General features: G+C 37.4%; 2 protein-coding genes across 2 annotated transcripts in view; one reads left to right on the forward strand and one right to left on the reverse strand.

Annotated features, from left to right (window-relative positions):
• LOC124545758 (codanin-1) overlaps positions 1–2,291 on the forward strand; it is a 166,602-nt gene extending 164,311 nt beyond the window's left edge. Inside the window, exon 13 of the mRNA XM_047124701.1 lies at positions 1,895–2,291. Coding sequence (XP_046980657.1) covers positions 1,895–2,041 — 147 coding nt within the window. The 3' untranslated portion in view covers positions 2,042–2,291. The remainder of the gene's footprint in view (positions 1–1,894) is intronic.
• Positions 2,292–6,570: 4,279 nt separating this feature from the next.
• Positions 6,571–27,221, reverse strand: part of LOC124545759 — a 198,383-nt gene continuing 177,732 nt past the window's right edge. The window contains exons 8-12 of the mRNA XM_047124702.1: positions 26,088–26,155; positions 25,746–25,823; positions 22,089–22,382; positions 20,605–20,922; positions 6,571–11,557 (exon numbers count right to left, since the gene is read on the reverse strand). Coding sequence (XP_046980658.1) covers positions 11,451–11,557; positions 20,605–20,922; positions 22,089–22,382; positions 25,746–25,823; positions 26,088–26,155 — 865 coding nt within the window. The 3' untranslated portion in view covers positions 6,571–11,450. The remainder of the gene's footprint in view (positions 11,558–20,604; positions 20,923–22,088; positions 22,383–25,745; positions 25,824–26,087; positions 26,156–27,221) is intronic.

Consider the following 27,221-nt stretch of genomic DNA (forward strand, 5'->3'; position numbering starts at 1 on the left):
TTCAATTGTCCATTTCATAAAGTAGAAATAAAACTGTAGACTCCATTTAAGCGTTAACAACCCCTTCATAAATTTTCATGACTACACATTATCCAAGACAAACAATTTTTCAGTGGTACAGTATGGCAGTGTATTCATTTGAATTAAATACACACACCTGACTAGTTTAAAAGCTGCAGAAAGAAAACTATTCAGCAGACGAGTTTGAACCTTTACCTATGTTATTGTATAACATGTATGAATATAATAAAAGCAAAATTTCATTTGTATCAATACCATCCCTTTGCCATGTGGATAAAATTTCACCTTCCTTTTGTATGGCATCGTAGGGACAGGCATGTGTGAAATGATGTGCTGTCTATCATTCAACTAACAACCATTGTTCAGCTTTCTGTGTTTAACCTGACAGCAAACAAGCTGTTTGTAAAGGTGAATGAATGTACATAGTGCTTGTAATTTACTTGTAACACACAGTGTCCTTTTGTGAGATGTGCTCTGCTGCGCACAAGCTTTATCTATATCTGTGCTTCACACATGAAGAATCAAGATCCTGCCTCCTAGCACCAGGATCCCAAAACCACACTGGTGCTAGCTTGCTTTACACTATCGACTTAATTTGTGCATTTGAAACAATGTTTCCTTTGTTCTCTAACTCTCTTTCACCACTACCAAAACTGTTACAATCTATTATTTCTGTTGATGTCTTCCTGTTTCTTTAAGACTTCATTTGCCTCTTTCCTTTGACTTCTACTCACATTTTTGTTTTACCATTCTTTCCGTCTGCCTGCGTTTTGCCTCTACTTGTAGTTCCAGCTTATTTTTTCTTATTAGCTGTGTTCTATCATTTTCAACTTTGTTGACTTCTGTGTCTTCTGTACTGATTGTTGATACCACTGTTTTTCTATTTTGCGGTCTTCCCTTTGCCCTTGGATTTTTAGATGCCTTTCCTCTAATAATCCACGTCTTCTTTCACTGGAGGAAGAAAAAACTGAATCTGAAAGCTTGTTTTTGCGTTATGAATTTGTATAAAGAATAATTAAGATTATATCATGGAGCTTCTAAGTGCAATCAATACGAGTGCTGTCTTCACTAATAATTATGATTAAAGACATTGGAGTCTGATAGAAATTATTCAGGATCATTATTTCATGTCACTGTGTATGCTTGTCATAACTGCCTGCACCATTCGCCATACTTTTACCCTATTTTGTATCTTTTTTATTCTGCACATTTTTTAACTTGCAACAAATTGCCTTCCATGACAAAAGATTGTTCTTGATTAAACTGAAACTAATAAATACTGCAGTCTCTTCAGCCAAAGATACCCCACCTCCATCATCATTATGATTAGTTTTTTATTACTCTAAATGTCACTTAATATGTCTAGTTCCTCATGCAACATCTTTCTCTAGTTCTGGTCTGAGTCTGTTAAAAAAATAAGAGGCAGCTTAGAGTGCAGAACATTTCTTCACACATTTTTTCTTTCATATATTTTCTTACGAGAAAAGTTAAAAGATTATGTTTACAAATAGATGTATACTAGAACATCCTCTATGCAGTGACCGCCAGATGTTGAGTGCAACACAGGAATTGTATACTGCAGCTTACAGTGATTATTTTGAACACATATTGTAGTAAAAAGTACACACATATATGTAAAAAAGTGTCTGGTTGCTGTATATCTTAAAGTAATGTACTCCACATCTACAGAACACAGCAATCTGTAAAATCAATAAACTGACATTTATTATTTGTGGGAGGCCAATGTATTTCCAAATTTATTTTGAAACTTGAAGTTGTTACACATTCACAATAACATTTACAGACAAAAATATGTACTGGTGGAAGGTGCTATATTTATGCAGCTAAACTCATTTTTAATATAAATTTTCAGGTAACTTTGGACAGATTTTCTACGTGCATTAAACATGTCATTGAGACATATCGCAAGGAGAATAAGGATAAGTATGATGAATTTGTGATGCTTATGGAATTAGTTTCTGAATTGTGTGATGACATGGAACAGTTTGATGATTTTTAGATTCAGCAGTTTGTTTGTATTTATGTATTTATTTCTTTATTTATCTGTATAGACTCTTGTTTATGAGTACAAAATTTACCCATTTATTTTTTATGAATATGACAAATATGGAAGGCATTTTATGTATTACAAATGGTTACAGGATTGTATTGCATTTATATAATAATTATATTTTTTGTATATATATTTTAAATTGTGACTGACTGTAAGAAATTACACTTAGCACTTAAAACTCGTGTTTTGTACCATTTTTAGGAGGAAAAGTCCGTTCAAATTAAACATTTGTGATTATTAAAAAAAAAAGGTAAAGTTTTTGGCACCCAATTCATGAACAAGGTACTGTCCTGACTGCAGGTAGAGTGCAGCCTTTCATTTGCTGTAGAATTAGAAGGGCTAGGATGGCAGGTCCATCACCCTGACCATCTTTTACTCCTAGGTAAGAACCCCGGTACTAAATCTGATAGCAGGCTGATTGGACCTTGAATCGACGAGGAGGGACTGAAACAAGAAAATTTCGCCTCTCTTACGGGGACCCCAGATCCAGTCAAGTGCCCTACACATTATACTATTGTGGCCACTTTTATTACTATTAATGTCGCAAATATAGTCCTCACATAAAAATTCTGTACTAATTTAAGCATTAAGTTAAGAAACATCAAACTTTTCACACAGCTAAAGAATGTTAATAATGGAGGCATAGAGGCAGAAATAGATAACAGCTTTTATGGAAAACACATATCCTCTATCTTTTCATTCATGTATGTGTGTGTAAGTTGCATTTTTCTATTGATCTTTGCGAAATATTGGTTATAAGCTTCCATGTGCAACTGATGAAAACGAGTGATAGATAATCTAGTCCCCCCTTTTTGTCTCTACCCACCCTCTCTCCTCCTCCTGTCCACACTCTGTTGCTTTCTCACTTCCTTTTAATGTAAAAATCAGAAAGTAGAAGAAACAGAACATCTCATGCCTTTTGGAATAATAGTAATCAGTGGGCCTGTTGAAAATCCTGACTGATTTGTCATCATCTGTCTGCTGCAATTCCCCAGCTTAAATCTTTGTTAATTATCTGACTTCTGTCTTCTTTTCCATTCCATTCTTCAATTCAGTTTTAATTTGTATTTTAGTTTGCTTCTCCCCATCAGTAGAAAAAACTATGAAATTATAAGAGTACGAAAAGGCAGTCCAGTATGTCCCTTTGGGAGTCAAAATTAAGTACTGACAATATACACGTGAAAATGTAGAAGAAACACTAACCCAACTTCTGCATTTAAGTTACAATTCTCCATACTATAATTTTTAAAAGTATGTATACACCCATCGTCAGCAAAAAATGAATGGCTAGATAATGAAACAAAAATGGCTCAGAAGAGAAACATGCATGAAAGGAGTTAGTGGAAGTAGTAATTCTTGTAGATCTGTTCCCCACTGTTTTCCTCATTTTGACATTTACTGCTTTATGCTCTGAGATTTCATTATGTCAAATCAAAATCTTGCATTTTCTTGGCAGAAGTGTTTTCTAAGATATAATATGAAAGAATTTCAAAGATCTGAAAGCTTTGACCATCAACCCATGCTGTGCATTTCTTGATTCTTCAGATTGCTTTGTAGCTGACCTAACACAGTAACCCGTAATTTCTCTGTGTTGTAGCCAACCTAACAGAATAACCCATAATTTCTCTTTAAGTGTCAGGGATAGAATGCTAAGATCATTACTTCAATGTGGACTAGACTACTTCAGCTGGATACAGATTATTTAGAATTGGGATATTGTGAATCATCTCATCTTGATAGAATGTTAACTGGTCACAAAGAAGGAAAGCATACAAGCGTGGCAAGAAAGCCATCAGTATTTGCTGTAATGTAGTGAAGTGACCGACTTCTGCAATTGAGGGCTCACACTAGCCTGACACTTGCTAATTCTCTCTCTCTCTCCCTCCCTCCCTCCCTCCCTCCCTCCCTCCCTCCCTCCCTCCCTCCCCCCCCCTCCCCCTCCCCCTCACTCACTGTGTGTGTGTGTGTGTGTGTGTGTGTGTGTGTGTGTAAGGGGAGGGGTCATGTGGTCTGTACAGACAGCAAACATTACTGCAGCTACAGAACTAGAGATTTTTTCCCCGTATTGATCATCTGCCTTTCCCATTGAATAGTAGTGTCTTCGATGTTGACACAATGGGAACAAAATAAATTAACTTAGATTGTTATAGATTCATTTTTCCTGCTGACTGTTTTGTCATATATACTCAAACAGCTCATGCGATGTTTGAGGAGCGTTCAGTAAATACTGCAACTTTGTTTTTCTGTACCAGTTTCGGTTGATAAAAATGTGGAATTGGTTGTGGGACGTCATGGAATCTACCCACTTCAGCCCCCCCCCCCCCCCTCCCCTCCACAATTTCATGAAGTTCTGATAGTGATAGATGGCAGCGCTATATGTAGCCTTCAAAATGGCATGTGTAATGGAGGTGCAGTCCAAGCAGAGAGCTTCATTGACTTTCTTTTGATGGAAAACCAGATCATCACAGATATTCATAGGCACTTGCAGACGCACACTAAGAGTCATTGGGCGAGGCATCTATCATCATTGCAACCAGGTCGCGCAAAGCTGTACAGTCACCCATGTGTCAGCTAGCTGCACACAGCTGTGACTCTTGCAATGTCGGAATGTGCAGACACACTCATGCGAGGTAGTTGATGGATATCACACACACACACACACACACACACACACACACACACACACACACCTGCTGCTCAACTGGATGTCTCTGTTGGTGGTGCTGACACAATAGTGCATCAATTGGGGTACTCAAAGATGTGTGCCTGCTGGGATTCTCGCTGCCTGTGCACCTGCTGGGATTCTCACTGCTTAGCAGAAGGCCATAAAAAGTGACAAAGGACTGTTGTATGAAATTGCTTATGCTTTACGAGATTGACCGTGACAATGTTTTGTCAAATACTATAGCAAGTTGTGAAACATTTGTTTCTCACTTCTCCTCCAAAGAAAAACTCCAGAGCTGCACCCTCAGCTGGTAAAGTCATGACGAAGGTCTTTTGGGACTCTGAAGGGGTTATTCTGTTTGATGTCCTCCCCCATGGTGCAACCATCAGCTCTGAAGTGTATTGTGGTACCCTCAGGAAACTGAAGAAACGATTTCAGCATTTTTCCCATTGCAAAAACGCAAACAAACTCCTTGATGAGAACACAAGGCCTCACACAAGTCGGCCCACCTGAGAACAACTTACAACACTTTCGAGCTGTGACTTGGTCATCAAGCTAACAGTGATCCAGAAAGTGTAGAATAAATTTATTTCTGCCTGTAATTGCAAAATGTTAGGCACCAAAATCTGAAAATGATCATTGCCAACTGAATTTGGTAGTCTGAGGACCTAACATTTTTCGATCATAGATGGAAATAAAGAAATTTATTTTACAAAACTTCATTGGACTGTCCTGTCTCATCTACCCTACAGCTCAGATCTCAAACCTTCAGAGTTCCATCTGTTTGCCCCAGTGAAGAATGTCCTCTACAGGAAGCAGTACATGGATGATGGCAATGGTAGTGATGCAGCCAGACATTGGCACCGACACCGACCAGTTGGGGGGTACTGTGTAGGCATACAGCCCGTCCTCCCCCCGTAAAGTGGTTTAAGGCCAGTGCATTGACTGGTGATTATGTTGAAAGGATTATATAGCCAAAAGAGTGGGAAATAATATGGTGTACTTGAATTCCGAATGAAACCAACCTACTTTCAGAAAAAAATTTGTCGCATTACTAAATGAATGCCTCTCGTAATTATCTTCTCGATGCCTACTGTACAGTAAGGTGTATGGAGTGTTTCCTGAAAACACTTGTCATTGCACACACATCATTTACACATGACAGAATTCTGAAACTTTGGATACATTGTTTGCAAATTAAATTGTGTTGCATGCGGAAGACATTCATCATTGTGTGTTCTTCTTTGGAGAGTCAACATGTCAACTCATTGCTTGTGTGGGGGTTAACAAACCGCTGTGATAAAAGTCTAGTGTGCTTTGTGCCATTTCCAGAGGAAATGTTTATGACTTGCTGCTCTTCACTGAAACAGCTGCAAGATACATCAGGATGGGCCATGAGGGACCAGATTACAGGGCTGTTTCCTGTGACCTCGTGATAACTGGCCTGAAGCGATGATATTTCTTTCTAGTGAAAGAATCTGCTACCTAGTGTTCTACCAAACTTGTGAAACAAGACTGAAACAACTGTCACAGTAATTACTCAATTAGTGGGAAGAACTAGACTCAACTTGGTGTGTATCATGAGACAAATAGAGTTTTAGATCAAATTCCTATATGGTAACAGGTATGAGAGTTTTTTAAGTAACTTTTATCAGTGCAGAAAAGTACATTGCTTTAAGTTCTGGTATTCTTTTTTAAACACTTAATATTTTTTGTATGTAAATTTAAAGTCCGTTTTTCTTTGTCTTATCTTCAGTCGTAGCTCATGGGCTAAATATAGCTGAAAGGGATCTGAGAAAATCAATAACTCTTTCAAGAAAAACATATTTAATAGAAACTCATATCCATTGTATTGAAACATTTAACACATCTGCTCACCCATAATTTTAAATTAAAGAGAACATTATGCATGTTACACAAGATATCAGCCACTAAAGATTGCACCAAAGTCTGTGTCCTCTTGTAATATAATTTACAACTTCCTGGTTGGTTCTGGTGGTTCTAAAGTGTTCAGAATATTGTGTATGGGTGGAATGTCACAGTAGGAACCATTGTTAATTCTGATACTTAAGTTTCCAGGATAGGGTGAAAATACCACATTGATATTCACAAAGAAACAACCTTGCAACATACATAAGTAATAAACATAACAATGGTGCAATCGTATTTTAGAAGGCATTAGCAAAAACTTGTAAGCTTAGAAACATCATGGCACCACAACACATTGAAGCAAGCTGAAAGACTGCAAAACCAGCACTCCTGAAGTCACTAACCACAAACTCAAAACTTATTGTAATAAGAAAATACAGTCAAATATCTTCATTGTGTTGAGTCGTATATTTATCATATAAAAAAATATAATATGAAATGTAGGAAAACCTTTGCTTAAAATATTCATGATACCTTTAAACATTTTTAAAAGCAATTTATTGATTGAAATACTAGCATTGATAACATTACCTTCAAATGATTCAGTAACAATTAGGAACTTTCGGAAACAAAACTTTATACTTCAGATTATAGAAGTGTGGAATCTTAAGCACAACATGTGGTGCCCCAATCAAGAAACAATATTTGTAATGAGAGTTCTGAACTGAAGAAATTTTTTAAGCGAAGGTTCTCATTACATTTTACCGTAGTTCCATTTTTTATACTAGATATAACACACAATAAAATGTATTCTTCATAAAGGAAACACTGAAGCAGAATGATACACATCATCAAAGAAACAGATTACTGGTTCATATATGTTACGTTGAAGCACAGATCCATTTATTCACACTTGTTTATAGAAAGCAAACAAACATCTTGAGATCTTTTATGTAAAATTATATACACCACACATACAAATACTGATTTCTTATGCTCTCTTTCTGCTTACATTCATAAATTGCAGTACAGTGCATATGCAAGCTTCCACAGTAGTAGGTACAGTATTTCGCATCTGAATCTATGAGCACCGTGATTTTGTTAATTACCTCTCCACTATAATAAGTGAATTAGGCCCCAATTTCCATTGCAGTGGAAATTAAGTTCCCAGTAGTCACCAATAAGATGTACATAAGCTGTCTTAAAATTACATTTAAAAGTTCATATAAATTAAATTTAACAGCTCACAAAATGTCATATTCTCGCCATTCTTAAGAAAATGCGACACACCCGAAGAACTAAAGCCCACGGCCACAAAAGGGCACTGATTCTGGGCAAAAGAATCTCAAGGGATGGACGCCTCCACCTTCCCGCTGTTTTTGAGCAATCACTTTAAGAAGCCTCTTCTCACGAAACATGTACCATGGCTGTCACCTTAAAAAATATATATGATACAACAGTGCAGGGTTCTTCTATATTATAAAACATACAATTAGGCTAGCATACAAAGTCAGATAAACAGCTCCTGTTGACAGTGAATGTAAGCACGAATTTAGTGTAAAAATAGTACAAATAGTTACACAGCAATTTACATTACTTACATGGATTAACAAATACGTGGAGTAATTATTAATTTTAAAAGGCTCCTATTAAGTATGTTTTCAAATTCAGACAATCACTGTTATGCTAATGTTTACACGACACAGATGAATTACTTTACAAGAACAACAAAACAAAATCCCATTTTATGAAGAGGCATCTTAAATGTCCAGTTATACCACTGAAATGGATTCTGCTTGGCTGTCTGCTATTATCAAGTATATTAGCCAGACTAGTATAAATATGACCATTTAAGCAAAGAGTACTACACGATGAACATCTTAACACTTTACTTTAAACATAAAATGACTTAAAGATGGGGTTAGTAAGATGTCCAGGCAGAGAATTTGGCAACATCAATTAAGATACATTAAACAACTATTTTATAAGAGAAGAATCACATACCATATAGGTGTAATATTAAAGTCTGTACTTGGTCACACCGCATTAGTATCAATACAAAAATATTGAATTACATTTAGAATTAGTTCACATCAAATGTTACCCTTGCTCTTTCATAACCCTTTTTTATTTTTTTACTTGGGACACAAAACACTTCTTATAGGTCTCAAATTATGTTTGAGAGACTGACAAAAAGATAGCACAGAGTAATAGTTGTAAAAACACTCTAAACTGAAGCCACTATGTGGAAATGGTGTATAATAACACTGAATTGTTTGAAAAAAATGATGAACCATAATTTCCTACAATGTAAATTCTTAATGTTCTGTGGATTAGCATTTTATTTTTAATAGAAGAACTAATTTCAAGCAAAGTTCAATCTCTCTGTCCAAAAATTTGTCAAATACAGTCCAAGGGCATGCTTACATCACACTGCTCCACCATGACCTTTTTCTACACCAGGCACTTGCAAGAACAATTTTGTTTTTAAATTCTAATTGATTTCATATTTTAATTCATTATGTACCATTGTGAGATCTCAGTTTGCAAAAGACACAGTTTTATCTATGCACATCATGGAAATATACAAATGTGGTTAAATGTCCAATTGTTTTTATTAGTTTCAGTAATCTGCACATTGGGTACAGTGTATGCAATTTGCCCTGTAAAACAAATGGCACTGTTATAAACAGTGGATTGCTTGTTAAAAATTACTGAATTATTTCCCTACTCTTCTGCGTATGCTGCTGAATAATGCATGCCAGTTCATATACTGCAAACACAATAAAGATGTAAGCGACGATTCAGGTTGCCTTGCTGTGAGACATCCTGTTGCTGTTGAGACTGATAAACCCCAGAGGAGAGGAATGAGAATTTAATTAAATATTTTGGTTGTCAATGAATGCTTACAGATGTGATTATATGGTTAATCATTTTTATTTTGTTTTGAAATTAACCATACTTATCAGAAAAAAATAAATGGCATAAAGCTGTGGTGCAGTGCAGATCATGTCGTTACCTTAAAATTGAATAAAATATGTTGCCTAAATAAAAAAAATATAAGTTTCACAGCATTATGCAGGAAAGCATTGACACTTCGGGTCATTAAAGCAGATAATTTCAGACTTGTGAAACAGTACTCAATATTATATGTGTAATTTTCTCTTTGTAGCTCAAACACATCAGTTTGAGCAACACCAATGTCAACTATTAGGCACAGAAAAAGAGGAGAATTTTTTGGATTGCTTGGTCCCAGAACCTGCCATTGTGAAGAGAAGGCAGTAAAACAAGAACAGACTATTGAATAGCATTGTTGTAAGTCAGTGTTTAATTGTCGTCAGTGAAAAAATTGATGATTTATTTTCTAAACTATACAATATGCCTACATAATTATGTATTAAAACATCCAGAAATATATTCATTTGTAGGACATAGCCTTTTATGCAGTGATAAACTTGGCATGAAATTAGCTCAAAACCAGGCATGTATGTGAACCAATATAAAAATGTTTCCTATCCCATTGCTTTGGGATACCATTAGTGTAGTAGCTTCAGAAAAGTGTTTTATTTATTCCTTATTACATTAATATACTCAAATGGCTTTTTAACAACAAAAATGGGTAAAGTCAATACACTACTGTTTCTTCGCAGACAATTTTTTTTTCCGAGGAAAGGTTACAAAATATGATAATTAGTTAATTTCCAACCATCCGTACACAGAGAAATGATCCTGCTGCTTATCATTCACACTTTGACACATCTCTAATTCTTTTTATGGCAGTTTTGCATAACTGCCAATATTATTACCCATTTTGAAATATATAAAACAATTAACTTCAAGATATATCTTCAACTTTTCATCTTGTTTCAAGAATATTACTGGTCCTGTAATTTACTTTATCACAAGTGGTATTTTAAACGTAAACTTTCAACCTACAGTCCACATCACATGAAGGTAATATATTTATGAGGGATAGTCATTTCCAAGTTTCTCATTTCCACAATCACCCATCTATTGCATTTAATTTGCATTCCCAAGGAAAAAACAATTCTTCTATTTTCCAAAGCACCCATTATCTCGAGGATGTGGACTCAACTAGCATCTGCTTCCTTTCATGAATAATTCCCATACTTTGCAGACAATAGCAGTGCTGTAAGCCATACAGCACAATAAGAAGTTTCTTGGTGAACAAAACCATTAGGTCCTCATTAACAGACAGTGCATCAATTTAGTGACACCATCTAAATACTGTCTCAGTGACAGAACCACACGAAATCTGAACCATGTAACAATTAAGTTCTTGTATTCCATTAGTGTTGTATTATATATATATATATATATGTACACATGATATACATAATTATCTAAATTAAATGTCCATTACCTAGAAATGGCATTCAGATAAAATCATTCATTAAACCATATAACATTATATCATTATTTACATTTTTCACTTGACAAAAAATTATAATTCTTTTTAAGCACAGTTTTCTCAGCTGCCAGGATATCCATCTGTGATACGTACACCAATGTACTTGATAATTTATATAACTAAAATTTTTCTGCCACTCTGATGTGCTCACTCCATACCAGGCAAGCAATGTCACAAGTAGAAAAAGTAGCCAATGATTATTTCAACGAACAAATTAGGCTATACTTTAGTGCCGGGAACCATTCTCATACTCAGAAATACATTTCACTGTGGAACCACCCATCCACAGAGCTGCGGGTGGGCAACAGGACTCGGCTGTCTTCAGGTGTGGTAGCACAGTCGGTGGCAGCAGTGTCACTGTGCAGGTTCAGATGGCGCGTTTGCCGTCATCATCTCAGGTTCGAAACAAGCAACACAAGACCGGCGAGAATCAGGACGGAGAACAGTACAGCTGAGGTGGTCTGTGCACCTCCTGTTGGTGCACTTGTGCAGTGACCTGTAAATTATTAATTCGTTCATTCAATCATTCATTCATTATGTTGTGTACATCCCATCATGAAGGAGAATCTTCATGATGATAACATCTTAAGTCATGTGTTAAATAGAAGTAACTTTTAAAAACTGTAATAAAAGAGTAATTTCCATTTGTGTTTACTCAGCCTAAATTTAGTGCAGCAAAATTAGAATGCAAGCTTCTGTTCTGATGGAGACTGAGGCTACTTCTTTCCAGTTACATTAAATTACTGCTGTTTATCTCCAGCTCCAGTAGCTAGTTTAAAATCTACATAACCACAGTGACATTTATCATGGAACTACAGCCATCATCTGCATGTGTAACAAAGCAGAGACCCATATGCAATATGATTTGGTATGCGTTATGCAACTAACAGGAATCTTCAGTGCTTGAAACCTAGATAATTATAGGAGCAGCAAATTATGTTGGCAAATGAATCTAAGTAATTCAATATATTTTAAAAGACATCAGCAATATGTGCTATTATCAACTTTAGTATATATTTTACTTCTCACTTTTAATGAATAAATACTTTATTTGCATATTTTCATTTAGGATCAAAGCACTTTCTCCACCACATTCCCAACGAATAGATTCCATCCCCAAAGTATGAACCCAGGTGGTCAGCGAAATACTTATAGTGCCATATTATCTCAATTGGAATGAAAATGTTTTTCACCACAAATTTCATTACATGTGGCAATAATTGACAAAGTGTTACACTCCAGTCTACTCAGTTTTCCCATTACCAAAACACGTAGTGACATGATGCTGTGTCCTTTTTATGCAGTACGGGGTTCCTCTCATGTATCCTTTCCACACATCTAGTCCAAGAGTCTTGCACAGTATTCACTAGTTATTGTTAAACTGTTTTGCATTCAAGGAAACATTGGCCATCCTTTTTGGAAAATGAAATTGATTCCAGTTTTTTCAAATGATGTTTTCCTTTCTTGCATACAGTAGTGGATCTCAGACAGACTGATTCTTTTAAGAAGTGGTCTGAACATTTATGAGAAGTTATTGTAAAATGTGAACCTGTATGACTGGAAATGTCCAGGCCATTATGCCATGGTCAAATGAATATCACATTGAAACACACAGTTTTGTACCCGTCTGCAAAGGACATCTTCAGGAGAGGCTGTAGCTTTTGCAAATGTCCAATGCACTAGCGACTGAAAAAAAAAAGTCCTTGTGCTCCCATGTAGAGGCATAACATCCTGTTTTGAAAATACTTACATAATTGGTAAGTGTCAATTGCTGTAGTCCATTATTGCAATCATTCCATAGTAGAAGAGTGGTACACATCTTCATCAGCCGCAGAATCCAAATTCCTTCAGGTTCACACCCTCCTCTTACCGATTAAAATTATTGGGGTTTTTAGGAACCTGTATAACCCCCACGTATATATAGTGTCCACTTGCACCTGCCACTATCTGAGTCTTATCAAATTGAATCCAATGGTCTCTTGGCTGCACATGTTCCCCAACAGCTGATCTGTCTGTTTCTCCATTACTACACTTGCCCTTGTGCTCTTCTAGTCATTTTTCAACAGTTCTTATAGTAGGACCCAGGTACACATCCTCACAACTACGCAGTACCTTGCAAACTTCTGCTTTTTCCAGTGAACTTTGAGCACCCTTGGCAGATCAGGTGTTCCTGTATCTTCTAGGTGGGTTTGTAGATTTGCAGTGATATTACATGTTGTCAAGCTGTTTCCTATAGTATCAGTTACGTCTTTAACAGGTGGAAGGAAAACAGGATTTTGCAGAAACCTGTAAGTCAGTTGCCATTTATCTCAGACATTCGTCTGCACTGCATTGGTGAGATATTTCAATTCTGCATTGAGCAACTACATTCCCAGTTGTTCCTCACATCTTTCTTTTGTTGGGGGTGGTGATTTCAATCCCAGTGTAGATAATGGTTCATGTGTGTTGGGTTTTGGATATAACATGAGGCCCAAGCTACCATCTTCTTTCTTGGAGACCAGCACATCCATAAAATGTAATTGGCCATCTTCCTCTTCCTCCAAAGAGAACTGAATCTTAAGATTTAATTCTATTGGGAAGTTCTTGGAAATGACCTACTTCCTCTCTGCCATGTCCCCACAACACAAATATATTATCCATGTAATGGATGTAATGTTTGTTGACATTTCGCAATGCTTGTCCTCCAGATGTTTTTTATAAAGAAAATTTCCATCACTCAGCTTAGGGAGCTCCCCATTACTACACTATCCATCTGTTTGTCAAAACTCATTGTTCCATAAGAAACTAGTTGTGAGACAATATTTAAAACATTCTGCAATATCGGCAGGAGAAAATCAGATTCAGCTATCTCAATACATCATTACGAACCATGGTGAACAGCTATATCACATCCAAAGTGACAAATGTGCCTTCTGGCTGGACCACTATTCTAATTAATTTACTGATAAAATGTTATGGATTCATTTTCCCCTTGGATAATGGTGATGTGGCAGTAGTTATGAATGTGGCTGACTATCACAATAACATTACCAACTTACTAGATCTGCAGCAATATACGAAGCTGAATAAGGACTGTGTAAAGAAGGTTCTTGAAACTGTTACATATTTTATAAAAAAAACTCCTTGATTGAACAAAGCAGTCAGAAAGGCCTTTTCAGTTCAGTTGCACTACCAACGAGATTTTATGGGTTGCCGAAAATTCATAAAGAAAATGTTAAATTGACAAGGGAATGGTCCAATAAGACGTGTCGAAACCTACCCTGATATTTTTTTACACAGGGAGAAGACAACGAAAGAAATGCACTGTCAAAATTTTAGTTGATAAGAGGCACTGCAAGTATTAAAAAAATAGCTGAAAATTGCCAAATTTGTAACGCGCCAGGCAGCAGTAGAAATCTACACCCCTACTGGCGCTGCAGCAACTGTACATGCTCAACTAGGTACACACACAGCCGAGGTTGGCAGTACATTTGTAAACAGGAAAAACGACAACAACCCGATTGTAATTTGTAAAGAACATTCCAGGTTACCATTCATTGGTAGTTTCTCTGACACTACAGCTCACAGTCTCAAATTAGACACTCAAGTAACATCTATTACAAATTATCAGGTCATTTTTTGCAGTATTGGTAAGCATTGACAATAAAGATAAATCAGAATTAATATATACTGTGCTTTCATAAGGCATGCCTGCCAAGAGTATCTTTTATTATTATTTTTTTTTCTAGTTTCACAGTAATGTGGAATCCAATTAACATTCTCAATTTAGCAATAATAAAATATGAAGAACGTGGTTTCCAGTCAAAATCACCTACTTCTCCTGAGGACATACATTTGTGTCATTTGTTAGTTGATTTCCTTGACATTCATTTGAATGATATCGACAGTTTGTTTTAAATTGTGGATACATTAGAAGAAATAGGAAATAACTGTGACAATAGCTTTCAGTGGCAAAAGAAAGGCAGTGAAATTCGTAAAATCGGAGCATGAACTGTACAAATGGAAGAACGTATTACATAAAGTAAGAAATATGTGACAAGGGAAACCCGAAACCATATGAATGAAAAACTATTCGAAAGATTTACAACTGTTCCTGATAGGCTATGCACCATTACCATTGGAGATCTACAAGACTGTGCCCTCCGAATTGCATCTGACATGAACACTGCTAATTTCCAGTCTTCGTAAACCTGGCTACACAGATTCAAGAAATCATACAGAATACGAAGTCTCTTCGTAAACCTGGCTATACAGATTCAAGAAATCATACAGAATACGAAGTCACAAAATTACCAAGTTCATGTCATGTAAATGTGTAGAGCAGCTGCCAGTGATAGGCAAGGCTATAGAGAAATTCATAGCTGACATAAAGATGAAACTATGTGTTTTCCCCAAAACTGTTGTTTATAACACTGATCAGTCAGGTTTCGTGAAAGATCTGTGTGCACACCACATTTTATCATTTCAGGGTGAAAAAAAGACTGAGTCGGTTGCCCTATCAATGAATGCAATGACACTTTCATATACGATAATGCCAGTGATAAGGATAAGTAGTTTACTGTTTCTGCAGCTGTATATTTGTCTTCAAGAACTGCAAGGCAAATTTGGACCAAAAATAAAAAATTGACTGTTTAGTTGCAAAAATCTTGTAATCGACGTATCAAAATCTGGAAAAATTGGATTGAATAATTTTCAACATTTCGTTCAAAAAATATTGCTACCAGCTGCAGAAACGAATTCATTGCTTTTGTTGGATTCATGGTCTGGACATAACCATGCCTCTGTTTTTGGGGAGGACGACGAAAAATCAGTAGATGTAATGTGGATTATGCCTGGAACTGCTAGTGCGATTCAACCTCTCGATAAAGAATTCTTTCGACAGTGGAAAGCATGTTTTAGGAAATTATCAGACAACCTAATTTCTGATACCTCTCTCATTTCAGGTTTATCAGCGGAATAGTATTCTTAAGTCCCAGTCATTTGTGCATTACCAGTTTTCTTTGCCACACTTCATGAATCTCATCAAGTATGTCTGGTAAGCACAGCAATATGCAGAACAATGGCCAGGGCCATTTCTGACACCATCCCAATTCTGTCTAAATAAAACTAGAGGTTACTGCAAATTTTTGTGACAACTACAGGGAATAAACAAACTATTTCACTGATAGTCAAATGTCCAACATTCAAACATTATTATAAGGAGTGGCCTACAGGAATCGTTATAAAATGTAGTACTGCAAAATGCATTTCATTTCAACAAAATACAAGTCCTCATTGATGGAAGTGATCTGTGACATCAAATACTGCCATGATTTTATTTTCTCTGCTAGCCACTTTGTATCAGATTATATGTGCAAGAACTGAACTGTGATATGCCAAATCAACATGTCTTTCGTGGCCACTCCAACATCTGTGAGAAGTGAATACTCAGTTAAAAATCATAGTGAAAAAGTTGTGGTCTAACCATGATTTGATCCCACGCTCTCTGGATCACAAAGTTAATGCTTTGCCACTAGACCATTTTTCACTTTTGTTTTAGGTGGAAAAAAAACAAACAAATATGGCCATTAAACCCTACACACATAGTGGAAACGCCAGCTGTGTCACCTCTTGAAATGATGCTTGACTTTGGTAATTAGTGTTCTGTTTATAAATTTCCCCTTAATGGTAATGAGAAGCCGGGAAAAATGGCAGCCAACATACAAGGAAAATTTTGGACCAGTGCTAAGGAGAGATGGAGATGCAATTCCATGCAAAGTGCACGATCGCCACGCATGTCACACTTCCATACAAATTGAGACACTTAAATTCATCCATCTGTTGGTCATTTTGCATACTCCGTCAAGAACAGTGTGCTCACCATGCAAAATAATCCTCACTGAATAGCAAAGTTTTGCATTGTGGCTCTAACAAAACAGAGTTGTATCCTGTATGCCAAATATTACCTCTAAAAGCTAATAACACAGAGTTCATAGGTAATGTTCGTTACCTTGTGTTCTCTTCCAGTCCCTCTAGTATAAACGAGACTACCCATAAACAACCAAATGGTAGTGAATTTTCTGAAGATGCTCATTGGCACGTGTTTGATTCCGTTTGTTCCATTGTAAACCAGTCTTTAGGTGCTTAAAATTGATATCTGTGGACTTCAGATAATTCCGCTAGGCGGTACTTCTTGAGTGATTCGCTGAGTCACACACTGGGTGGGCAGGGCTGTACAAATCACTGTTAGACTCTGTTTTTCGTCCGGCAAAAATGTGTAGCTTCAAGATTTTTAACAAAATACTTGCAGTGCCTCTTAGCAGTTAAAATTTTGGCAGTGCATTTCTTTCTTTGTCTTCTTCCTGAGTAAAAAAAATTCAGGGTAGGTCTCGACATGTCTTATTGGAGCACTCCCTTGTGATAGCTATAGTAGTTGTCATTGGTTCACCCACCTATTTGATTGCTAAGTGCTTGGCTACATTGTTACAACCACATCAAGAATATGCCAAGTTTTATCAGCTTATCTCACTAGGGGTAAGATAGATACTGCCTATAGGAAAATTAAAGAGACCTTTGGAGGAAAGAGAAACACTTGTATGAATATCTAGAGCTCAGATGGAAACCCAGTTCTAAGCAAAGAAGGGAGAGCAGAAAGGTGGAGGGAGTATATAGAGGGTCTATACAAGGGCGATGTACTTGAGGACAATATTATGGAAATGGAAGAGGATGTAGATGAAGATGAAATGGGAGATATGATACTGCGTGAAGAGTTTGACAGAGCACTGAAAGACCTGAGTCGAAACAAGGCCCCGAGAGTAGACAACATTCCATTAGAACTACTGACGGCCTTGGGAGAGCCAGTCCTGACAAAACTCTACCATCTGGTGAGCAAGATGTATGATACGGGCGAAATACCCTCAGACTTCAAGAAGAATGTGATAATTCCAATCCCGAAGAAAGCAGGTGTTGACAGATGTGAAAATTACCGAACTATCAGTTTAATAAGTCACAGCTGGAAAATACTAACACGAATTCTTTACAGACAAATGGAAAAACTGGTAGAAGCCAACCTCGGGGAAGATCAGTTTGGATTCCATAGAAATATCGGAACACGTGAGGCAATACTGACCCTACGATTTATCTTAGAAGCTAGATTAAGGAAAGGCAAACCTACGTTTCTAGCATTTGTAGACTTAGAGAAAGCTTTTGACAATATTGACTGGAATACTCTCTTTCAAATTCTGAAGGTGGCAGGGGTAAAATACAGGGAGCGAAAAGCTATTTACAATTTGTACAGAAACCAGATGGCGGTCATAAGAGCCGAGGGACATCAAAGGGAAGCAGTGGTTGGGAAGGGAGTGAGACAGGGTTGTAGCCTCTCCCCGATGTTATTCAATCTCTATATTGAGCAAGCAGTGAAGGAATCAAAAGAAAAATTCGGAGTAGGTATTAAAATCCATGGAAAAGAAATAAAAACTTTGAGGTTTGCGGATGACATTGGAATTCTGTCAGAGACAGCAAAGGACTTGGAAGAGCAGTTGAACGAAATGGACAAGGTCTTGAAAGGAGCATATAAGATGAACATCAACAAAAGCAAAACGAGTTTCTCTGGGCCGCCGCTAGAGCTTGGAGGATCGCGCTATAGTTTTAACTAAGCGCGATCCGCTGGGAAAAATACAGGATGTGGGCGCCATGTTGGATTATCAGCGCCGTACTTCCTGCCGCGCCCAGTTTCTCGGCGCTTATCAGTAAGAACTTCCGCAGTACAGGCAGCTGCACGCTCATTCGACTCAAGGCAGCCACACTGAGCACACAGCCATGCCATACAGGACCATTACCTACACTGGGATTCAAATCACCGCCTTCGACAAAAATGAGATGTTATAAAAATGTTAGCACATAGAGTGAGAAACATACATGAACGGGAATTGCTCAACATTAAATTGAAATATCTCACCAATGCCTTGCAGAAAAATGAGTATTTGATCATTGAGATGAAAAGAACGTAAAGACAGCCACGAAAAGATCGTAGTGATGTACAGACATCTGCAAAATCCATGATTTCCCTGTTATCCATTAAAGACAAGTAACATAAAGTAATGGCATGAATGGCTGCGAGGCACTGAATGGCAGGTTCAGCCACCTAATTGGAATTGTCTTTCCCTATCCTTCACACCCACAGGTATGTTTCCATCACGAAATAAGAAATCTATGTGCGTATGTGTATATGTTATGTGTAGGTGACTACAATGAGTATTTGTGTGTAGTGTCATGCTCGTGTTGGAGATGATGAGAGACGGGAGAAGGTGAAACCTGGCGCCAGCACATACCTTACTCCTTACTCAAGAGGACCGCTGAGCTTATCATCCCCATCTGATGGACAGATCAGTATCAATAGTGTCACAAGCCCTCATTTCATGAGAGACTACGGAGAGGTTTGATATTTAAACCAGGATGTTGGCACCACATCTAAACTTAATGTTGCCATCTTTCCTCCCCCTGCCAGTCAAATACTAGCAGTACAAATTTCTTCCACCACAAGGACCTGAACCAATTACTTGTAGGACATGTGCCACCTCACAAAAGTATGTTAGCAACCTCAGCCACGGTGGTGAATTAAATACATAACTGACTGCACAGGAGCAGCTTTAGGTGACTACATAGGAAATAGTTTGACAAAACAAAATATCCATGTTCTGTGAACCCACCCAGAGGATACAAGAACACTAAAGTTGGCCAAGGATGCTCACAAGCTGCTGGGAAAATAGAAATTTACAAGCTACTGTGTAGTGGTGGGCACATGTGTGAGGGTACTAGTAACAGAACTGTCAAAAGACAACTAAAAGACCATAAGGATAACTATAGTGGGGAGAAACAGACAGATCAGCTGTTGAGGAACATGCTTTGCAGCCAGTAGACAATTGGATTTGAATTTCTAAGACTCAGCTACAGGCAGCCACAAGCAGATATTATGAAAGGCCGTACAGGGAGGTGATACAAATTGCCAAACACCCCAATAGCCGGCCGCGGTGGCCGTGCAGTTATGGCGCTGCAGTCCGGAACCGCGGGACTGCTACGGTCGTAGGTTCGAATCCTGCCTCTGGCATGGGTGTGTGTGATGTCCTTAGGTTAGTTAGGTTTAGGTAGTTCTAAGTTCTAGGGGACTTATGACCTAAGATGTTGAGTCCCATAGTGCTCAGAGCCATTTGAACCCCAATAATTTTAATTCGAGGCTGGAAAACTAAATGATATCTGGATTCTGGTGCTGGTGGCAATAGTGGATCACAGCAACTGACAATGGCCAAATGCGTTTAAGATTTTAAAACCTGTCACACCACTGCATGGGAGCATGTGGATACAGAATTTTACCTCGGTCAGTAGCAAACCAGAACGCACTTGGACATTCAAAAAAGCTACAATCCCCCTGGAAGATGTTTTCTTCAGATGGGGATCAAACACTGGGTTTTGACATTACCATTGTACTGTCTTATTATATCTGAATGCAGTGATAGAAAAAAGAACAGCAAAGAATGAAGAATTCATGCAGTGAATTGATAGCTGTACCTGTCATTGTGAGATTGTAGAAACTCTCTCCAGTGACACCAGGTACTACATTTCTTCGGCAATAGTCTGTGACAGAGGACAGCATCAACCTCATCTCACTTGCAGATGTGCTGCTGCTTACTCCACCACCACGCCTTCTTTTCCCAGTAAAATCAGAACCAGTGGTTCCACTTGATGTGAAGTCTGATGGTGTCCCTGCCCCACCAGCTTTTGTGTAGATGAAACAGTAGTGGTGTGCTCCTCCAGATTTGCGACTTTTTGGAGACACAATCAGGTAGTTTGTTCCATTGTCCTCCCAGCTTCCATGGCACAGATACTCTGTTGAAATGAATTTTATAATTCACTACATAGAATAAAAATTCTATCAATAATACATTAACTGGTTATTCATACAGAACAAAAAATTATCACAAAAATATTCAATTTTAATCGATGATTTTTACTAATATTATGCACAATGTGAGAAAACCATCTTATGCTAAAATGTTCATTGCTTGTAATAAAAAATTGAAAAAAGTTATATAAAATGCATTGTTTTTTCGCAGTTTAAAACCTTACAGATTTTTTTCTGTGAAAATTATTTTAAATTTGTATTATTGTACTTAATACATCAGATTTACTTAAAAATAAAATAAAAAATGATGTCTGCAAACATTTTATGGTTTGCACAGTGCTCTGTGTCTCAGTGACAGGAAAACAGGCATAGCACAGATAAATAGGATCGGCTACAAAATAATATTCCTAGTGCACAGGTACTAGGAGAACGTCTGAGAAGTTTGAAAGATAGAGACAAAATGCTGGCTGTAGTAAAACTGAGTACAGATTGTGAGCCATGCTTGGGTAGCTGAGGGATGGAACACTTTTAGTTGCATATAACAACATTAAAAATTAATCCTTCACATGTCAGAAGAAAACATAAAGAACGAAATCTAATTGAAAACTATAAAAGATGTCACACAGAAATATAGCCTAGAGGAGTGAAACGAAAAGCAAATCAACAGTAGTCTACAAGAGATGAGAAGAATGCTACAAAAGACAACTTTCACAGTGAGTTAAGAAGGCAGATAAGCAGGAATAATTCTCAAGATAGGGAGGGTGGGAGTAGGAAAACATCTAAAACAATTTTCCCATCCTTAATTTTGTCTTAATAATTTTTTGCTTCAGTTTGCATGTTGGACAAGTAATTAAACATATAAAGAGTTAGGAGCTGGTTGAAGCCTGCTGTGTGTGTTAAGAGCTCAAAACCTCACTGCAAGGAACACTGTCCAAAATTTGAAAAAAAAAAAAAAGTTCAAGTTACACATTAGTCATATGTAACTTCATTCTATAGTATGCCAACACACAAACTAGATTACTAACATACGACATTACCTTCTCTTCAGCTTGAGACAAATGCTTTGTAAAAATCTCCATATGAGTTTAACATTACTTTAACTGTACTACATTCAACACTATTATTAACATGGAGAGTATTATTTGTTTACCTAAACTGTGCTCTGGATGTTCTCCACAAGCTGGGTAAAAGCGCATAGTGTCGCCAGACGAACAGCCGATGTCGAGTGATGCCAGGTTGTGGTCAGTGCAATCAGAGGCTCCCGTACCCATTCCTGTCCCTGGATCTGCACTGTTCCCACCAACAGCTCCGGCACTGCCCTCCTGTCGCCTGCTCCGCAGCAGTCCATGCTGTGCCGTGTCGCTGTCACTTTTGGTGCTGGTGCCACCACCGATGATATTGTAACGACCATCGAAAGGGCACTTACGTGGACGCAGGGAAACAGCTGGAATGATATACAGATTATGTGTTATCTACAAAGAAAATAGTAGTTGAAAAAGATATTAATCAAATAACAACAGCAAAAAACTTCCTGCATTCCAAGCATCTGCAAGTTGATGCTTTTGTAGTCTGTAATTCGACTGAAAAGAAAGGGAGGAAATGGGAGTTTCTAAAATTCATCCCATAGCCCTCAACCATGGATAAAAAAAAGTAATAAATCATAATTTTGTGTAGATGAACACTAGGTTAAAGGCAGACTGAAAAAATCCATAGTCTGACCGGGTTTTGATCTTTCAACTCTTTAGTTTCCAGGCACATGCCTCCTGCTAGACCACCATGCCCACCAATTGCGCAGTGGGACACAATGAGAAGGGAATCAACGATGAGGTGTCAGCAAAATAGAAAATCTGGAAAGCTTATAACAATTTTCCATGCTACTGTGCCATTGTTTCATGGAATCTCTTAAAAATCCCAAAATTTTGTCTCCATCAGACAAGAGCTACTTCAAGTGGTATTTCATTATACAACCAGTAGACACTGTATGTATAACTAGTAGACACAATGGTCTGCAACTGACAAAAGTCAGTTTTCGCTGCTGTCTACATCCCTCCAAAAATGAAATGTCACTTGCTTTTCTTAAATTTGGGTAGTTATTGTCTCTTAACAACTTCGCAACCTTCAAAGATGGAGGTGAAATATTGAGATTGTCAAGAGAATGCATCGGGTCATGGTGTAATAAAGAAGAAAATTTGAACAGCTCTCATTGTGATAGCTTACATTTTGCATTTTTGTGTGAAATATGGGCACCCAAAACGTTAACATTGTCACAGAGGACACATGGAAAGTACAGGCTGGAGAATGAACACTGATACAGAAAAAGTGAGAAAAAACAGAAAGTGGACATGTGGAATAAAACCTTAGGCAAAAAGAGACAAATTGAAAAATGTAAAAGAAAGAAAAGAAACATACCTAAACAGATGGGAAGGACAGAAACGACCACTGGAGATTTTTAAAAAGAGGAAACAGGCAATAGCAGACGATTCCATTGGGTACTGGATTTAAGAAAAACACCTCACTAATCAGTGTAACTGCTATGATATATATATCAAGTTGGCCTGGCATAAGGTCACTGTCTGGCCACCTGGGTCAATAAAGGGTTTGCTAGGCCTCCAATTCTTCGTTGATGCCAAGCATTAAATAGTGATCTTTGTGTGCCGCAACTGTGCAATGCCTTGGACTGTGTTTTGTTTGCTATTAACATTATGCATGGATCCACTATTACTGGAGTCCTTCATTAATTGTGTTTTGTCGATTCCATTAAGGAGGAGAACCATAAAAGAAGTGGAGTGAACCAAAGTATCTATTAACAAAAGACAAGCAAATTGTAAAATCTTAATCTGTATACTGTATCAACAGTGAAATTATCACTATATTGCTTAATGTTAATCATGCTTACACCAGCTAAACTTAAATCAGAAACGAATCTATTGTATTACTTTTAAAAGAGCTGCTGTATCCTCAGTTACTTTAAATAGCTGTGGTTTATCCCCAATTGGTAGCTTACTATTTAGTTGATTACATTGATATTTTATGCCTTGGTCCATGGTGGAGTTATCCATTTCCAGGTTTATGATGCTACATTTATTCCACATATTTGTAGTGAGTTTTACATGTAAATAAATGATGAATGCTCTCTACAAAAACAAGAGTCAGAAAATTTCCTGCTGTGACATTGTGAAAAATTAGTGTTTTAAGAAGGGTCTGACTGACTGTTCAGCACGAGCCCTAAGCTGCTCTGTTGCAGTGTGTGATATGTAACAACATATGTGTGTTGCCAGTACAGTCTTTCAGGTTTTTTTTGCTTATTTAGCCCTATCTAAGGTGTATTTTACATCACGCAGATATAGATATCACAATGTTGTCACCTTTTCTCAGGAAAAAGTTAATTATGTTATTTTAAAAAATTGGTGCAGTGTGGCAAAAACATAAAGACACCTACTTCTAAAAAGAATTTTTTAAGAACATCTGACTAATGCATAAATTTTCCTACGTACCAATGAAAATGAAACTTTGAGGGTGTGTTGTAAATCATGCCTGTACAGCTCAGCTGGTTTGTTTATTCATTATTCACACACACAATTTTTTTTCTGTCTTGGCCACAGTTTATTATTTAATATTTTGATTATGTGTTTTGGCTAACTGCCATCATCGGAGACAAAGAGTGGAAACATGGATACACAATTCTTTGCACATATTACAGAATATCCATGGGAAGCACATTCTTTCAATAAATCACAAAATGAAAAGTGCTCACAATAAGTACGGAACTAGTACTTGAGTATTACACACCAAATAATTAAAGCGTCAATACACTGTATATCATAAATTAGTGCATTCTCTGCCAATGACTGGTAAGAAGGTTAATTATTCAAGGCACAATAACAGAAAACACTATTTTATTGATGACTAAGTGCAGATATGAATAAAATGTAGATTAGATTAAAAATATACTTTCCATTTTTGTTGGTATGTCCAAGTAATCATTAAAATGATAAATTCATGTAATTAATACATGTGGATTTATATGGCTCTCGAGATTTTAACAAACTTTACGTAACATAAGATTTTCGAAACATATGATACCTGACAGTAAAATATTGCAGCAACCAAATGCAAGGCTGCAAAGCGAAATGAGAGAAACAGTGGAGCCTAGGAACAACAGACAGTCAACAACAGAACACAAGAAAAAACAATGACAAATTGGTAGGAAAATTATTCCAAAGCACCAGTTCGCAACCAACATGGAGCCAATAAAAATTAGGTGAGGGTAAGGGGGCTAATCTATTATCGATACTATATTGTAAGTCTCTCCTGATCCAAGGTTCTGGGTGACTTTTCTGTACCCCTTTCCCTAAACCTCTCCAGTCCTTTTCCTTCACCCTCCTTCCTTCCCCTTCAACTCTTCCACCAGAAGGAGGAGCCACTGGCTCCGAAAGCTTGTAAACGTTAAATCCTTTTTGTTAAAATCTCACAAAAAGCACAGCTTTTCCGCCATTCACAGGCAACTAATGCAACTTTGCAAAATTCTTATAAAATGAGTGTAATAATGCTCTATCAGCCTGTTCAATTATGCACTGAAGTCAATAACAAATAAATTATTGTCAATCCATTTCAGCTGTCACACATATTATTTTTCTGTGCGTAAATGCATATTCAATTTAGATATTTAGAAAAAAATGATCTTACACTATACAAGCCAAATTTGATTTTCTGTGTACCTATATGTTCATCTAAGATTGTTTAACATTAATGGTATTGGTAAATTTATAACATTTCTAATGCAAAAACAAAATTATTTCATACTTACTGATCAGTGTGGTGTGAGGAAGTGCAGACTTCAAATACGCTGGGTTGCATGCTTCTTCTGGAGCTTGCACAAGATGCGCTGTGAAAGAAAAATTACTTGTTCATTTTATAAGTTCTAGGGATACTGTTATACAAAACTATTTCAGCTACAAATAATAATTCATATGTAACATTCTTTCTAAAAACAATATGAAGCCTACAGTTATTTCAACTTCAGAAATGAATTTTGTATTTCTCTGCTCAGTTTTATAGTTATCACACAAAAGCTTTGGCCAGCACTAAAAATATAAAATGCAGTAGCTCATAGATTACAAGAGCTTTAATAGAATATCAAGATTCTTACTGGTTTGTTGCAGCTCAATCACATGGCCATCACGCCTGTAGAATACCATGCAGACATAACCACTGTTACTGTAAGATACATAAATGTAATTAGTCAACAGAATAAAATGAAACTGTTGTCACACAAATGATACCATATCATATTAATTTAATGGTAAAGGGTACACATGATCTGACTGTAATTATGCAGTAACAGCCTGATAATGTAATAGCAAAAATACCTGGTGGAAATAAAACAATATGCGAAACAGAAAGTAAAGCATAACTTTTGTAATATGTAAGTATGCAATAGTGATTTTTATACTGTTCACAAACTTTCTCTTTCTTCCTTATATACAGAGGAAGTTGCAGGAAATAAAGGAAGCTTCTCTCCTTACACAGATTACCACAGTTTCAGAAGCAGGATGTTTACATTATATATATGAGGGATAATCAGTAGGTGTAGGTTACTGTTTAATTTGTTAATAATATTCACTAGATAGCCCCTAGCAGTTTACTGTAGGTCACTGTCTTATTCTTTAGTATTCACTAGATAGCCCCTCACAGGAAAATAAGCACCAGATCTAGCTTCTATCATGCATTTTTATTGTTTTTCATTATTGAGTGCCCTTTCTGAACTACAGTGTAGCTTGTGTGGCAGTAGGTTTCCTAAAGTTTTGTACAGTAAATCAGTTATTAGCTAGGTGGATAGGGACTGTGTCTGTTGCGTGTGGATGCAGGAGGAGTTGGCCACAGCCCAAACGTAGCTGGAAGCTTTGTTGGCCACAGTCAACAAGCTCCAGAGAGCCACCTTTAGGTGCGGTGGAGATGGGGTGCCTGGGGCAGCCTCTGCTGAATTACATGTGGAGGGGAGCGGGGGGGGGGGGGGGGGGTCACAGCTCTCTGTCACTGAGCCGACCTCAGGTGCGACGACTGAGCCGGCTGACCCACTCTCACCTCAATGTGGGTGGCAGACTGTGTCGAGGTCTCGAGCCTCAAGGCAAAGGCTGCACGGGGGATGCAAGCTCCTGCCAAATCCCATGCATTTTGCTAATAGATTCAGTGTGCTATCTGATGCATGGGAGGGGTGGGGGGGCTGAGCCATATCAGAACGTACCTTTTGCCAGGATAGTGGCCGCTCCTTCAGCAAGGTCCG

This window comes from Schistocerca americana, chromosome 8, assembly GCF_021461395.2.
Source record: "Schistocerca americana isolate TAMUIC-IGC-003095 chromosome 8, iqSchAmer2.1, whole genome shotgun sequence".
Taxonomy (NCBI): domain Eukaryota; kingdom Metazoa; phylum Arthropoda; class Insecta; order Orthoptera; family Acrididae; genus Schistocerca; species Schistocerca americana.